The sequence below is a fragment of the Leiobunum rupestre genome, chromosome 7 (assembly GCF_980474605.1).
Source record: "Leiobunum rupestre chromosome 7, qqLeiRupe1.1.hap1, whole genome shotgun sequence".
NCBI lineage: Eukaryota > Metazoa > Arthropoda > Arachnida > Opiliones > Sclerosomatidae > Leiobunum > Leiobunum rupestre.
Genome location: NC_143390.1, coordinates 31,239,059 through 31,256,800, shown reverse-complemented (window position 1 = coordinate 31,256,800; position 17,742 = coordinate 31,239,059). Strand labels below are relative to the sequence as shown.

General features: G+C 40.5%; 1 protein-coding gene across 1 annotated transcript in view; it reads left to right on the top strand.

Annotated features, from left to right (window-relative positions):
• Positions 1 to 453: 453 nt before the first annotated feature.
• Positions 454 to 17,742, top strand: part of LOC149936052 (uncharacterized) — a 227,092-nt gene continuing 209,803 nt past the window's right edge. The window contains exon 1 of the mRNA XM_090180790.1: positions 454 to 963. Coding sequence (XP_090036916.1) covers positions 518 to 963 — 446 coding nt within the window. The 5' untranslated portion in view covers positions 454 to 517. The remainder of the gene's footprint in view (positions 964 to 17,742) is intronic.

The following is a 17,742-nucleotide window of genomic DNA, read 5'->3' as shown; positions in this document are numbered from 1 at the left end:
GAACTATTCAGTATTACCAGAAGCGTATAAATTATTTCTTGGATAGAAGTACCCATTTACCTATACTGCTAACGTCATATACTCGAAACATGCTACTGCCATTTTTTCAAAATACTAATGGGTAAAAAATAGTAGGGGGATATAATGTGACTTTCTGAAACTATTATTTAAAAAATACTTGGTATATAAGTAAATGTCGCTATGACGTGTAGCATTAACATTTTACATAGGTAAGATATTATATAAGTCCTTCTCATTTGAATAAAGATATTAATTTTCAAAGCATTGTTTATTAGAAATTTTCTATATTATTATTAAGCGAAATAAATTTTTTAAATTCTCTTAGTAATAATGAATTATTATTATTATTTTCTGTCAGGAATCTCTGCTAATTAAACACCTTAATGAGAAACTCAACTCTCAAGTTCTTTACGGAGGCGAAAGTTGTCAGTTAGTGCAAGGTTGTTGCCGCGATTGCCACACTCATTTGACTCAACTGAAAAACGTCGCCGTGGCCATGGTGCAAAACGTAACGGACATTCCCAAGATAACTCCTCCGGTACCTCCGAGTCGATTAGGGACTCCCATCCCCAACTCGAGACCACCAACTTCGATCGTTCGTCCCATGGCTGCTCAACCGTTGATCCCGAGAATGTCGGAGTCGGCCCAATCCGGTCGTTTATCCAAAGCCACCCATCACCATGTCCACCACCATCTCCATCAACATCACCATCAGCAGAAGTCCAGGAGTAAAATCCCGACTCCGGTTGTCGGGGCGGCTGTCGACGTCTCGCCCTATTCGGACGTTATCGTCTCTCGAAAGCGCGACTGCGAACTCTCTCGATCGATGTCCGCTTGTAACCCCGACATGGCCGTTCGCGTATCTTCTCCGGTACAAAGAGTGGCATCACCCAGAAACGTTGGCGTTTGTTCGGGATCCCTTACTCCAATGGTCATCAAACGGTGAGTACCAGTTTAAATTAAAACTGCTACGCGTTCATTTTCGTTGTATTTTGCCTCTTATACGTCGTGTCACTCGTTTTCGACTTTCAAATTTAGCGCCTTATGGATCTTTTATTCGCGTAGACAACGCGCGGAGCGCCATCTAGCTGCCAGTCTCCCAACTATGCCTCTATTCCTATCTTAATATCTGATCGCATTCAATTTAATATTATAATTGTTGCCAAATTATATTCTTCTTTAACTTAAGTAAAATCATTCAAATATCGATAAAGTATCGATCGTTAAATATATCAATGAAGTAAAATGTAGACAGGGGTCTCTGTTACCATCGTTTATATTGATGTATCGGGGATTCTTATTTCCTAAACAGACTAGTTTTTGTGACCAGAATTTTAAAACATCGTCAATCTAGCTTTAACTTAACTCTGGTATAGACATTCTATAATGTATTTTGGGTTCATCGTTTCCGTAATATACCTTCTTTCATCATAAATTTTAGGATAAAATTATAATAAGAATGCGCTTTCCTATATTTCCTTAAAGATTTTAATACTTTAAATTTGATTATAGAAAATATAGACGAGGAATAACAACTCGAACGATTTATCCCCTCGGTAGTGTTATGACTTAGCCTCGACCATTGAAATAAATATTAACTTAGTTATTAATAACTTAGCTTATACACTAGTTTTGTGAGTGCAAGAGCATAAATATTAACCGGGAGTGCCCTGTGAAAACCACTATATTTAAGAACCTAGACATACATGTTAAAGCCTTAATACAGTTGCTATTTTCTTGTATATTTTCTATGATTCAATTTTATCAAAACCTAAATTGGAAGTTTAAGAATATTTTTATTTTAAATTTAGTAGTGTTGTAAGTCGGAAAATTTAATTGTCTGAGGCCTTTTTTCTGTTTTCCGTATTTTTCCGAAAAAAAAAAAAAATTTAAACTCCACGATTAGTCAAATATATTGTTTGTAAATTTAAATAAAGCGGCATTTTCGCCTAATTTTTTCAAATCTAAAAGCAAAACTAAACCTCTAGACTAGTTTAAACTGATTAACAATGTAACACCATTAATGTTTTGTAGTATGTTTACTGATATTAGACATTTTATATCGATAAGAAGTTAAACACATTAAAAACCATTAAAAAGTAATTTATGTATATTTTATTTTTCCGATTTGCGGAAATTTTTTCCGGAAAATTAACAACACTAATTTAGCAAGCGTTAGGTTTCATTTCGAACTATAGCCGTTAATCGCAACCTCTGACTGACGTGGAGCTTACGTCATAAACTGATTTAAAATTGCGTAATTTCGTAGCAAATGGGATGTTACGTAACGATATTTGTTAATGAATAAGATCCGATCCGCTTTACGTAACTAACTAAGCCCCGCTGGTAGCGATAATAAATTTGGACGTTTAACGACACCTCGTTAACCCGATCGTTACTCAAAAATTGGGGCTAATATCGTCAGAAACGCGGTTATATCGATATTAGGAGAGGGGTGTCGAATTCTTGGTAGACTCGATTTAAAGATAATGACTCTGAGCCCTTTCCTCCAGTTTGTAAAATGGGTTTGTTCACTAAGCTTCAAATATCGGCGGATCCCTTAATCTTAAGTATTCGATGTTGGGGGGAGAGTGGGCGGTCGTTGCAATCTTCTTCGGGGTTTAGAGAGCTTTTATAATCTCCTGGTCCGAGGCAGAGTGGCTTGCCCAGTAATTAATACGGGAAACCCCTAATCAAGAAATTGATCCTTATCTTTATACATTTTGGAAGCTTCGTCTTCCGTATTACTATCTTTCTAAGCGCTATCCGCGTGTCTGAAATGGTCATCATATATTTGGGGTCGCTACCCGTTTTATGCCACTTCTGTATTTAAAGTATGTACTAAATTACCAAAGGTGTTCCGTAAGTCTACAAAATATATATATTTTATCGGAAGTGCGTAATATATATTTTACTAGATATATATATAATAAAGTTTATTGCTAATGGTATTTGGTTGAAACATGTACCTTAGCAGACTCCCCTTCATTTTTAAAAATATGTTTCAGAGGAAAAATAGGTAGTGTACATCGTATAGAGTAGTTTCAGATCGTAGCATTGGCTATGGCCGCCATTTTGTGCGGGATATTTTCTCTATGGGAAAAAGCATAGGTGACGTCGTGTCACGTGATACTGAAATAACTACGACTACTACACCAATAAAATAATGAAATTGGGCATCAAATGGAATCTAAGTGCAACCTTCAAAGTTGCATGTTTCGTTTTAACAACATAGATGATAGTTGTATACTTAATGGCTTTAAAAGTCGCTGGATGACTTACGTCGTTAGTCCTAAGATGGTGCCTTGGGTATTGGCCTAGCTGATTATTATTATTATTATTATTTTTATTATTTCTCTCTTAGAAGATATATTATAAACTTGAAAAGATCAAAGACATTTACCGGTCCGAATTCATACTTCCAGGCAAAATATTTCAACGATTTTAAATCATAAATTACTTTAATATCTACGATTGAATTCGTAAATATTTAATGAGCTCTATAAATAAATGTTATATTTTCTAAATTATAAATATATAATTTTATATTTATTTTATAACCGTCTCAATCTGATTCGACGCTTAGACTCGGTTACGATCAAATCAAGTTTATACGTTGTACATATTCGCGGTCATCCTTGTTCTAATTTATACGTTATCAAAATGGACTGTCTTTTTAACCTAACCACTTCCCAGACGGTTGACTGATATCCGCAGACTGAAACCTCGATTCGGCCCATATCGGAAATGTTACCTGAATATAAACTGAAGGGTCCGGGGTAGGGGTCTCCATGCTAATTCGGGCAAAGATAATATTGCAAATGGATTTTACAGCCGCTATATATTATGCGGTCGAATATATGAAGTCCGTCGTTTCAATCAACCCTCTTTAGTCTGTCGGAAGGCCGGTGTCAGGGGCACTGCGAAAGGGGCTTATAGTTTAAACACGGTGTAGTTTGGTCCCCCTCCCCACTTTAACGCCCTAGGTGGCAAAGTTTAGGGAGGGATTGGCGGGGGGGGGGGTGAATATGAAATTGGGTGAAGAGGCGGGCGGGGGGAGGGTTTCCGAGGAATTACCATAATGAAGGTTTGCTGGCACGCGCTAAGTGATTGTTACGCAATTAATCAGGGAACGAAAGAGGGCGGGTTCGACCGGACTCGACTGCCCCCCCCCCTTATGCCGCTTTTCGATCTCGCTTGGCATCACACTGTTAATTTTGGCGCGGACGCCCAGTGCCTCCCTCTGTTGTTGGAAGAGTAAATTAATTAGCTACGTACCTTTGTAGTGTACCGGTAAGTAATGGCTCTCCTTCGTCGTTTCTTGGATTTCGTCGGGATTCTGCGAGAATGGCAGACGACGCAGCTGTTATGTCTATTTCTGAGATAGTTCCAAGAATTTTCCGTTTCAAGATTTTTCAAGAAATTGGCGCCTAATGTTATAAAATTTCCCGGAATCATTTTTTAGTGATAAAGCTGATATCGGGTTTTTTTTCATAAAGCCGATAATTTTAATAAATTTTAAAATTTCCAATATAAAAACTCAAATTGCCTGTTTATAAGTATCTTTTATATAACGTCATACCAGAAGTTCATAAAATATTTGTTACGAGAGAAATAACTCTTGGTCATCAAAATGAAAGATCTATGTACCTTAACTGAGGGGGCCGAAATTTGCAAATTTTGCTTTCAGAATTTCGATTCTTCAAAGTGAATTCAGAAATCAGAAACTGATTTTAAGATTTAGAACCCCAATTTTCCCGTTGATGTCTGGTTTTTTAGGCGGACTTCGAGATTTTGGAACTGATTTTCGTCCGGGTTTGAGTATTTTCAGGTTGATTTCAAAATTTCTAAAATCATTTTTCTTTGGAGTGTACGGGATTTTTACGAATGTCGGACCACTCGACCTCCGAAGGTTCATGTTTCAAGCAAATAACTTCAAAAGTATTTGGGTACAAATACTTCTGTCTCAAAATATATATGATATGATATAGTAGCTGACGTCATACTTATTTCTTTAATCACGATCTTCATTCTGAACCATATCTCGTGATTTCAAACCTAATTATTTAAACTAAAGTCTCATCTTTTCCATTTAACATACGTGATTCAATAATCTCACTATCAATAGGCCATTTTGAAATATAATTCGACAAATGCATGTATGAAAAAGTTATATATTGATTGTGGCTCGCGCGATTTTACACGCGCGTTGAAAATTAAAAAATAAGCACTCGCTCAAATACTTTAGCCCATCGACAGAAAATAACCAAATCATGTGACCTACGAGCAACAAACACAGCACCCCCCACAAGGGGAACGCAACCCGTCAAAAGTCGTGCATTTTCTCGCGTACAGTTTTCATTGGCTAGACGCTTTAGCACCTGCTGCCGTCGGAAGGGAAAAATTCGGAAATTGTTTTCCCCCTTTCCGTAAAACATTCAGCGTAAAGGTTCGTCCAATGAAATTTGTACGCAACACTGCGTTAGCTAGCTGCGTTCTCCTTGTGTTTGTTACTCCTAGATGTGACCAGCAATCTTTTTTGAATGACCTATTTGCTTATGAACTTTATTTTAATCGAAAAAAACATAAATACTTGACCTAACCTACTTCATTAGCCAACCAAATTAATATTTAATATTTCTTAACGCGGCGAATCTATTTAGCCTTCAAGGAAAAAAAGTGTCCGTTGTAAGGGGCATGCGCGGCAACGGAAAGCGCCATCTAGGTTCGAGGCGGCGAGTTTATTTTGGAGTTCTGGTGTGAGGTTCGAATATTGATTGGTCCCCCGAGTCCTTCTGCAAAAGTGCTAACCCATACTCCCCGAAGTACACCTCCAGGAATAGACGGGCCGGAGGAGAGCGGCCTTTATTTTTTCGCGACTTGGGCGTCCTCCTCGTCCCGCGTCTAGGCTTCTTCGGGGATGGACAAGGATGGACTGCACCCCTCTCCCCGCCTAGCGTCGTATTGTCAGTTGATAGGCCGAGGACGGGAGGATAGCGACCCTTTTCTTCTTATATAAGGAACTCTAAAACCCTTAAAAAATCCGTTCCGCTTGGCGTAGCCGCCTCTTATTTTATACGTAAGCCTTTAGGGAGATCTATTCGAGCTTTACTCAGCTTCTTTGGAAAACAACCCGCGATGTTTTTCTCCAAACAACTCCGAGAAAAGAGAAGGCACTGGGAGACGTCTTATTGCCTTTATCGCGGCCTCTATGACCTTTCAAACGCCCGGGACCTCGTTTATTTTTAGCCCCGAAAAAAAGATATACCTTGTTTCGTCCTTTTGTATACTGAGCTCAACAAGCTGCTAGTTTTTGAATACAAACGACAGTTTACCGACATATCTCATTCGGACTTTTGCCCCTGATTGTTCGCCGATGAGTTCGACTTCGGCGCGAGGCCGTTGAAACGCTTCTACAGGCGGCTGGTCTAAAATTGGCCTACTGTCGGAAAAGAAGACTATTTCGCCGCGTTCTCGCGTGATAGATATTATCCTTCTGATATTAATAATCGAAATAGATATAATCTATTTATATATTTAGACTGATGGCTATCTCTTTCCCGATCAAGGGCTAACTCGGAAGCATCCCTATTTCTTCTAACTTATAAGCTATCAAAGCTTTAAGATGGTCTAGAGAGCGAGCGATGGCTCCCCGTGTTTGTATCAACGCCACGCAACGAAGATGGCATGTGGATACAATTACCGTCCAGAATGCGGTGTTGGCCAGACTCGGGATGAGGAGGGGTAGGTGGAAGGGTGCGTCGGATTGGGTGGTCGAGAAAATCAAGAAAAAGATTATACAGAGCCGCGGTTTTTGCGGCTGAAAGTGCGCGGCGGCTTAAGACGGGTCTGCCGGTTCAGTTGGCCAGTTTCGAGGGATGGGGGAACTTTTCCGGGAACGGAGAGAGAAACTGAGACGTTTAAGCCCTTACCCTACCTTAAGACGCGTTCCACCACCCTCTCTCTCTCTCATTCAACCGGCATCTTCGTCTTTAGAAGGAGAAATGCCGGGTTTTGTTCGAATTCGGAGATTTATGGCTGGTTCCGACAGGGACCGTTCGCAAAATTACCCTGAGCTTCACTATCGCACTAGCAGCCCTCAAAGGTTAAAGCTAGCTTCGGTTCAAGGCGTAGATATTTACACTGAGTTCGCGTATGTTTTATATTTTATTGTTCTCTTTCCATCACCATGGCAACGCTGGACCTACTGGAGCTACCGGTAGCGTGGAGTCCATTGTATCACTTTGCGTATATTTAGACTAGGGGCTATGTGTTGAACTAAACCTTGGTTGTGCAATAATCAGTTCGCGGTGATCACTGTATCATAGTTATTATGTTACTTATGCTGATAATAAAATAAATTTAGTAGGATACTCATCCTGATAATAAGGAAAATTTAGTAGGATACTCGTCCTGATAATAAGGAAAATTTAGTAGGATTCTCCTCATGATAATAAGATATATTTAGTAGGATGCTCGTGCTGATAATAAGATAAATTTAGTAGGATACTCGTCCTGATAATAAGAGAAATTTAGTAGGATTATCCTCATGACAATAAGATATATTTAGTAGGATTCTCCTCATGATAATAAGATATATTTAGTGGGATACTCGTGCTGATAATAAGATAAATTTAGTAGGATATTCGTCCTGATATTAAGAGAAATTTAGTAGGATACTCTTCCGGATAATAAGATAAATTTAGTAGGATACATGTTTTGTTAATAAGATAAATTTAATGGGATACTCGTGCTGATAATAAAAGAAATTTAGTAGGATACTCGTGCAGAAAATTAGATAAATTTAGTAGGATACTCGTGCAGAAAATTAGATAAATTTAGTAGAATACTCTTTAGGCATAGCCCCGAAATGGTTGCTCCGGCTGTCGAACTTAACCTTGACTGAGAAATGGAAATATTAGGGGGAAGTTTGGTCGAAATGGAAATAGAGGGCAGCAGCGTCTCGATCCGAGGATTAGAGATATTCCCCTCCCACCTAGTGGTAGCGGAGAAAGGGGGAGGGTGCCGCTGGGGTGTTAGAGGTGGGCGCCTACTACGTCAGGGGCGATTTGAGATGATGGAATGGCAGGGAGCCTTTTCTCAGGACGCGCCTCCCAGATGGGTGGCCTGCTTCAGTCCCCCCTACTACACCTTGTCTTCAGTTACCCTGGCTTCCTTCGTAATAAGGCCCGTGGAGAGAAACACATATATATATATATATATATATATATATATATATATATATATATATATATATATATATATTTATATTTTCTCGTATACTAGTTTTTCTTTTACCAACTATGCGCGCGCTTGTGTATCTTGGGGCCGGGGGGGGGGGGGGGGCGGGCTATTTTTTGAGATGACGGAGAGCAGCGGTTCATCCCATCAATCTAGAATTTTCATTTCTTGTCTTTTCGATCCACCGGAATGGCCCTCTCGGGATTTTGACCTCAAACTGACCAATAATTGAACTTTTGTTACTCTCTCTCCTCTCCGTGCTGTTTCTCCCATTTCCTCTTCGATTGTCCGGGGAAGTTTTGACTCCCTGTTCTTCCCTTTCCGATATTTCAATCTCGTTCTTTTCCTTTTGATAGTGCTATACGAATACACCCCACCCATGGTACCCTATATTACCTTTTGTATTGGCGTTTTGCTCGATTGTTTCGTATGTCAGGGTAATATGTCAAGGGCATTTGCGGGGCTAGTTTAACCTGCATAATGAATATTTGAGGAAATAATCTTTCGAAAGAAAAATCCTTCTAGCTATCGCGCCAAAGTTTTTTGCTTGAAAGTTGAAATAGACCTGTACCTTCGCAGGCGGACGTACTAACCTTCTAAGACTCTTTCACAGGGAAAATTTGGTTTATATACCAGTATATATTCCTAATTTTAACGCTGTAATTTTTATCCCTGATGCAGTGATGCGTTGTACCATAAGTGTATAATATTCTAACATAAGTATGACGCTTCCTATTCTTCACATGCAAAAGTTTTACTGAAAGCTATTCACAAGACAGACTGCATTACGGGCTTCGTCGCCGTTTTGCGCCCGCTTACTAACGCGTCACACGTAGCCTTTGACAGAGCCTCGCTAGGGGGAGATTTTCTTTTTGTTACTAGCTCTCAGTAAAATATTCCCCAAAGTGACAAACTTATGGAAAATATTATAGACTTATGGTTGTACTCATTCGCTATATAACGGGAAATTAGCTGTCATTGAAAAGTACCTCAACTCTGTGACTAACCACTGTCAGATAACCTGTACAACGATTACGCGTACTCAACACTGATAAAGGTACAGACTCTACAAATGACGCGTAATCTCATTAGTACAGTCAAAGTTAAGGGCATTTACACCGATTACGCGGAGGGACTCGTTATATTTTATTGGCTTAGGTGGATACTGCTCTCGTAACATACATATTAAACACTTTTAATGTGGGTTGTATTTGCAGTATTTTTTCAGTGGCGCTTTACCATTCACGCAAAGGTACGGCGGAGACATGTACCTAGAGCATAGCGCCGATTTGATTTGGGTCGGCGTGGTGTTTGGCGAAAATCAACCGGTGACGCCACGGCACGCCAAGTTTTCAAAAATCATCGGCGGCGTTGATTTTTTTCGGCGGCGTGAAGGGGCAAAAATTTCTGTACCCTTTTGAAAAATTTGGGAAAAAAAATACCATCGGTAGCAAAATTTATCCCGCCGCAAGAGAAAATATCGGTGACGGCGGCGTTGGATCGGCGGCGTTGGATCGGCGGCGCTAGGCTCTACATGTACCGTGTATTGTCTAGTAGCAAGGAAGCAGCGTAATGCAACAGCCAAATGAAAGCGGGTCTTTTAATAATAATAATCAGCTGGGCTAATACCCAAGGCACCACCTTAGGCCGAAGTCATCTAGCGACTTATAATGCCTTTTTAAACAGGAGGCCGGGTTACAATGCGCAGGAAGGTGGTGGCAAGCCCTTCATGCCACGCGAGCGAGCAGCTCCCTACACTAACTATTACCGTTAAGGCGAGCTAAAATGAGGCGTACAATACTCAAGATTTTTAGATATCAGAAAAGAAAAAAGAATCAACGTTTGCGTTTCATGGTCAGCGGCGCAATTATATTCCCATTCCTCCGCCATTTGGCCACAAAAATGCCTTCGTGGTGGGTGTATTCTCTCAATACGGTGACTTCCGCTCGATGTAGGGTGTCGTATACGAAGTCGTCAATCAATGGTTCGATTGTCCCTCCCTTAGTTTAGAGAGGAGAAAAATCATTGAAAGGAAGGAGTACATGTAGAGTAATTGCGAGAGACTGGCGCGGTGGAACAGATATACGCGTCCGTAGACGGATGACGGTAGAAGCCGCAAACAATCTCGGCCGTATCAAAAGAAGCGGAAAGGGAACAAGAGGCGGCTCGCCCCTCTATAAATGTTCCGCTTCTTGTTTCGAGCTCCACTCGCGGGAAAATCGTGGTCCGTGTGCCACTTTTTGGACGCGTTTCCTCAAAGACAGCCTAGAAGGAAGTTTCCCTTCAGCGCGCCTGCGAGTTCTACGTCGCGAACAGCGAAGAGCCAGCAGCGTTGGTCCGAGTAGACATCGACTCTCTCGACTGTCTTTTAATTTCACACTTGGCTTGTTCGAATCGAAGCGAGTTCTCTCTCCTCCTCGTCTCGCCCGCTTCTCTCTCTCTTTCTGGTTCCTTCCGTTCTGCTTCTGAGACTTGTAGGATGCCGCGGCTCCCTTCGTGCCCGCGATGTTACGGGTATACGCTCGAAAATAAAGATTCGCCGCTGGACTTTTCTTCTTCTCGAGCTTCTTTTGGACGCGTGGTCGATAGAACGACGCTACGGGGCTATCTATAAAATTAGCGCAGTTTTTTACCACCGCTACTAGCTTCTACATTTTATCCTTTTCTTCGCGAATGGTCCGAGTTCGTTGACTCCTCTCTTTGGTTCTGTTGCGTTTTTCTTCGTATTGTTGTTATATGGTACGATACGTTTACCGATTTGACGTCACCGTGGCCATAACGCGACGTTCTATCGAGAATGCGCTCCAACTTGAAAGCACAATTGTTCCTTTTGTACCGAGTTCCACTCCGAAAGTTTCGTATTTTTAACAATTGTCAAAATGGGAATTCTTCGAGTGTGGTTTTATTTATTTGTCGATTGATTGTCGGCGGCAACTGGTACGTAATCAAAACGCTCTTTAATCGATTTGAAGAGTATAAATCTTCGAGACGTTGGGCAATTTTTCCGTACGAACGATTTTCAATCAAACTAGGGCCATATTTCCCGTGTCAGAACCTTGTCACTTGGCCGAAAAGTTTCCTTAGGAATTTGAACACTTTTGAAAAAAGGAAAGCCTTTAAAATTCAAATTGGGAGACCTTGGCGGTGGCGGGCGACTTAACGCCAAATAAGCTCCGTCGCCTTTAATTAATTGACAGACCGAAATGAGACCGTTCATCCGAGTCATCGCTATTTATCAACTTTTCCCCAAAATTAGACTCGGCTTCTCCTTCGAACAAAAGGGTAACCGTCCTCCATTATTACGTCGAGAAGATGAAGCCACGCGGAAAGCGTCGACTCTTTCCGCCGTTGAAACTCGGACAAGTCGGTGAATAGGACGGGCGCTTAGACGTTAAGAAGCGGCGACGGTCGAAAGGATATCTCCGAGGATGACCATTCTTCCGAGAAATTCGAAACCAGACAAAATGGAAAAAATCGTTCTCTGCCGTCCGACTTATTAATTTTTTTGTTTCAAACCCTCGAGGCGATCGCGAACGCCTCCTTGGCAAAGATCTCGAAGAAAGTGTCGAGCCCTTCGCTTAAAAGTTCGCCGCAATTCCTATCATTTTCTTTCGCTCGGTGACCGCGAGGGAAAGAAAATTATAATTCTGATCCAGGTGTCCCACCGTCTTGAATCGTTTTTGGCCCGCTGCGAGGGGGGGGGGACTATTATCTGGGCGCTGTACAGTATGCCGCCGCTCCACTCTTTTCTCTTTTTTGCCAACACACTATTTAGTTCCCCAGAGATGTCTTTTCTTCATCCTATTTCTCGGGCGAAAGCAATTATTTCTTTAGATCGCGTTGGTGGCCGCTTCCTCCACACATTTTTTTTTACATCTTAGCTCGTTGAATTTCAAATTTTTCGCCAAACGTTTTGGGATTGTGACTGCCGTTGGCGTGTAGTCACATCATGGATTAACAATAACTCACAGGGATAGTTATCTTACATAGAAATATCAGTGACAACCAAAAATACGTTTGCTACAAACTCTTCCCCCCTTACAGTCCTAAACTCCCCACTTTCCGCCCCAAAAACGATTCAAATCCAGAAATAGTAACGCCATCTCGTGTCTGAAATCGACACTATGTTTTTTTAATATGGTTTTTAAAAATGGCGATTGTCAGTAAATAACTAAAATTGGTCCGCAGATTATTTTATTCGGCTTTAATAGGATTTGTCATTGTTTAAGCCGTAATTTTGTTTTTTATCGCATAGGTAAATAGTAATTAGCTTTACATTAATAAAAATTCAACAGTTATTAGATTCAATTATTCTTATTATCAAATTGTTTTTTACCTGTTGAAAACATGTTAAGTACTAAAACAGAAACGCGAAGCAAAAAATTCATAGATTTCGCGGCGCCAAAAAAACTGCCCGTCTGCTCGCCGAATTGAATCGTTTCCGCTTAGGCCTAGTTCTGATTTCACCCGCTAGGACCGATGGCGTTTGAATCAAACTTATTTTCGAAGAGAACTATCCCTGTGAGTTATTGCTAATCCATCGTCCCATTCGTAGGTGACGTACCGGATGTGAAACTCTTCATTGATGGTTTCTCAGTCTCGTTTTTCTTTCCGCGTTAAAAATAGAAGATCCGCGTTACTTTTTCCGCTGCGCGTCCGAGTTTAATTATGCCGCTTCTACAAGGTGATGTATTCTCCCTTTTTTGTCCTGCCGTAAGAGATACTCTTTGGCTGTCTCGTTAGTGCGGACAAAGAAAGAGTTCCTTTTTTTCTGTATATTCTCGACTTCTTAATGAAGATTTCTTTCTCGACTTGGCGATTTCGTAGTTTTCTCCTATTCGTAAAAAGTGACCCTTCGCAGTCAGCGACTAAGAAAATGGGCCACGTTCGGGTGGATTATATTAAAATTGGGTGTATTTTCGGAAATTTTCCGCTCAGATTGGAGGTAAAAAGTATTAGTTTCTTCATTAGTCAAGAGAAACCACCCATATTATTTCAGATTTGAATATCCTGATTTCCTATTTTTTTTATGGAAAATATAATACGAATAAATTCATTCCGATAGAAGTTCAAAGATGGTATTTAGCTGGTTGTTTCTGTAGCTTGTAGCAGTGGCGAACTGAGATTGTCTATAGCACCCGGCACAAAATGCCGTTTTGAAAAATCGCTACTGAATTATTTGTACGAATCTCGTTCGACCGAATTTCCCCAAATTGTGCGTGTTTTGCGTAGCAAAATAATGCTAGGCAATCGACGATAAAAACCTAACCTGACCTGACCATAGTACCATTAGTAACATAATAACTATAAGTATGATACTTCCTATTGCTTTAATGCTAATTTTCTAACCGAACCTTTTTTCGGCACTGATACTCTCTTCAAGCTGTGACTTGGACTCGCGACTTACCGTTTTGGATGACTACTTTTTGATAAAAATTGAAGCCTAATATCGGAGAGCACATTCTGGAGTCGCGAGGGGCTTTGGCTTTGTTTTTTAGCCCGCGCGCGAATCATGCGTGATAAAAAACATGAGCTCGTGGCGCCGAGAAAAACCTTTTTAATTTTTATAATTTTAGCCTAATATTGGGAAACCAGATATTTCGGCTTAGCGGAAGTCACGCATATTTTAGACACTAGAGGGCTCTTTGCTGAGAAAACATCTTGATTACGCAATAACTATGAAAATCTTGTTAATGTTACTTATGATATTACTTACCTGTAAAACAAATACTAAAATATAAATGTTTTCTAAACATAAATTTTTGCCTAGTTTAATATACTGCGAAATATGTTTTGAGAAGGATTCCCAATGAACCGAAACCCACCAAAATATTCCCAGCCAAAACTCGAACAATCACCTGAAATATAAATTTCCCACATTTTGTTCATTGATCCTCAAACAGTTTGTGGCGTATCTCTTTGGAGTGGTGCCCGGTTCAGGATGCCCTCTCTTACCCCCTTGGGTACCCCTCTATTCGAAGTTCATCCAGAGCGGAATATGTGACGAAATATCCAACCCGTTTGGTTTATTAAAATAAAACAACTTCGTAATGAAGATACGCGTTTCGTATCAGAACCAAAATCTAAATAGTAGTTCCTGAAAAGATGGAAAGGACATCTTGCACGGGTAAGACTCCTCTTGATCTTCCCGCTGTTACGCTTGGACAGGTGCGTCCGACCCAGAACGACATTTTAGGCGGAAAAACGTTGACAAAAAAGAGAAAACATTTGCATATTAAAGAAAAGGAAGAATTTCCGGCGCTACTTGGGGGGTAAATGAGGTAGAAGACGGGCTCGGCCACCTTAAGACGGGCGGCGTAATGTCCTTCCTCTTCCCTTCTATCAGCCCCTTTCGCGCCCCCCTCCCGCTCGTCTCTAAACGTTGATCCGGGATTATGCGTAAAGCGAGTTTAATCTTGGCGAAGGTGGCGGCATAATCTGGTAATAGAAGCGCGCGCCCGCTTCGCCATTTGCTCTCGTCTCATCCATCAGCGTTAATGTCCGGAGATACCCGATAGCCGCGCCGAAGACATTACCCGAGTCAGAGCTGCCCAACGCGGCCCAGATAGAAGAGAGCCCTTCCTCCGCCAGACTTATCGCCAGAAGTCGCTAATAGCCTACAAAACCTGATCCGTCTTTTCTTTCGCCTCTTACCGTAGCTACGACTCGCCTCTTTCTTCGCGCCAATGGGACTAACTCGCTACCTCGATCGCCGTTCATTTCCATACATACCTTACCCCGTTCCCGCCTTTAACTAAACCGCTAAGTATACGTTCGGGCGAGGTTCCTCATTCTCGTTTTGCTTTTCTCGGGACGAACTTGAGATTACGGGTTAATACGAACGAAACCGACTTAGCAAACGCCGGCCGAAAAAATTTCCAGTTCTCCGCCGCTTATCTTTCACTCCGTTGACGACGAAATTTCCTTATAAAAAGCTTCTTACGAAAGAGGTTTTAAATTTGCTCCTTTCTTATCCCTTCTTCTTATTCTCTGGTTTTTATTTCATTCTTTTTGAAATTGATGTTACGGATTACCGCTTTTTAAACAGCGTTACGAAATGAGTTTGCATTCATAAACAAAAGTTAAATTTCATTTTTGTTTTTCTATAGTAGCTCGTTTATTGTTGGTTTTGGAGATATTAACGATTTTTAATTGCATTTTTAGGTTATTTCCGTAGTTTAGGGCTGGGATTTTTGAATGGGCTCTCTGAAATCGACCTTGAAAATGGTGATCTCGAAATCATACAAAGGTGAGGTGGTGGAGTGGTTAGCGCTTTCGCCTCGCAAAAGAGGAGCCGGGTTCAATCTCAACTTGTGGCACTGAGTGAAAAACTCGGAACTACTCCTTGGAGTTTGCAAGTTATCTCCCCACTGGTTAAAGGCGTTTTTCCCCGAGTTCTTCGGTTTCCTCTTTTCATAAAAACTTGTAGAGGTTAACGGTAACAGTAACGGTAATAGTTAGTGTAGGGAGCTGTTGGCTCGCGTGGCGTGAAGGGCTTGCCACCACCCTCCTACGCATTGTATCCCGGCCACCTTTTTAAAGGTATTAGAAGTCGCAAGATGACTTGGGCCTAAGGTGGTGCCTTGGGTATTAGCCTAGCTGATTATTATCATATAATTAAAAATAAATAAAATAATAAGGGTCATCTTAACCTTGAGAATGGTGATCCTGACATTCAAAATTGGCCATCTTTAGAAACAAAATTCTGTACACACCTAAAGATTAGGAGAGAGTAAAGCGCTTTAAATGTTTTACTTTAAAATGGATTTTTTGTACCATAATGAGAATTGTTGACGTAAAAATATTTTGTTTTTGTAAATGGTACCAGCTTCGGATACTATAGCATCCGGTCTTATTCCCACTGCTGCGTGCGAAGTGAGTGGTTGGTCGTCCATTGTTGCACCTTCTGCTGGGTTGAGCGGCTTGCGTCGAAGGTGCGACCGTCAGCGGTAGGGTTCTGTCACCTGCGCGGCCTGTGGACGCTGGCGTAGGGCTACAATTCTGATACACATGTAAATGGTACCAAAATATAAGGGCTTGATATACTTTGTTTGATTAAATATTGTTTGTTTACTTTAGAGCTTCCCCTTGTGTCTCGGAAAAGGGTTATTCTAAATATCTCTAATACAAAAAAGAAAGAAGTAAAAAAACCTTTTAAAAAATTGTCGAAACTTTGTCGGAGATTTAGTTTCTTAAGGAAGCATTCTCTTATTCTTTCTTTTAAAGGGGCTCTAATACAATTTGATACTTAGTTAAGCCGATCCCGCACTCACAGAGGGAGACACTTTCGCAATGTATAGCGAGCGGGGCTTATTCGCAAATGCTTTAAAAGTGAAAAATAGACGACTAAAGGAAGAGTTACAGCGACTTGGCCCTCCTTTTAATCTCCTCCGACTGAAGCTTAAAAGCCTTTCTAGTTTCTCCAGCGACAAAAAAAAACACAAGCCAGCGAAAAACATTAAACTTTTTTTATATATATAAAGTCGAAACAAGTTGGTTAGGACTTGATGTTGGGTTTCACCCCGAAGCAATGACTTAATTATTTAATATGGTTCAAAATTAATTTTAGTTTTACAGTAAATTTCAATCGTAAATATACACTTCGAATGAAACCATTGGAGAACATTCTTTAAGCTTAGGACAAGGTTAAAGGTCACTAGCTAAAATTATTAGCATAAGTCTATAATTATTCCAAAAATGTATCAGTTTGTTGAAATAATTACTGATAACTTTCCGGGAAATGACGTATAATTAACGTCAGACCATAAGTAATATAATAACAATAAGTATGACAATTAAAGAGATTTACAACCAAACTGATTTTCATAGTTATTGCGCAATCAAGATGTTTTATCAGCACAGAGCCCTCTTGTGTCTAAAATATCCGAGACTTACGCTAAGCCGAAATATCTGATTTCGAATAGATAGGCTGCGGAATATTAGGCTAAATTAAATGATAAAAATGAAAAACGTTTTCTCGGCGCCACGAGCTCATGTTTTTTTATCACGCGTGATTCGCAGGCGGGCTTCAAAACAAAGCCAAAGCCCCTCGCGACTCCAGAATGCGCTCTCCGATATTAGGCTTAAATTTGTATCAAAAAGTAGTCATCCAAAACGGTAAGTCGCGAGTCCAAGTCACAGCTTCAAGAGAGTATCAGTGCCGAAAAAACGTTTGGTAAGAAAATTAGCATTAAAGCAATAGGAAGTGTCATACTTATTGTTATTATGTTACGTATGGTCATACCCAATAAGATAAGCGCCTCTAGCGAGAAAAATACGCTTTTTAACGACGAAACACAGTACATGTACTAGGCCTAATAACTTAATTAGTATTGGCTCTCAGTAACAATTTACCACGTGAAAGATTGTAAACTGTCGTACTTATGTGGCACAGAATTATAGACTTAAGCCACTGCTCCAATTTGAAGTTCAATGTTTTGGGTAAATCGGTGATATTAACCATTAACGCCATGTTTCGGT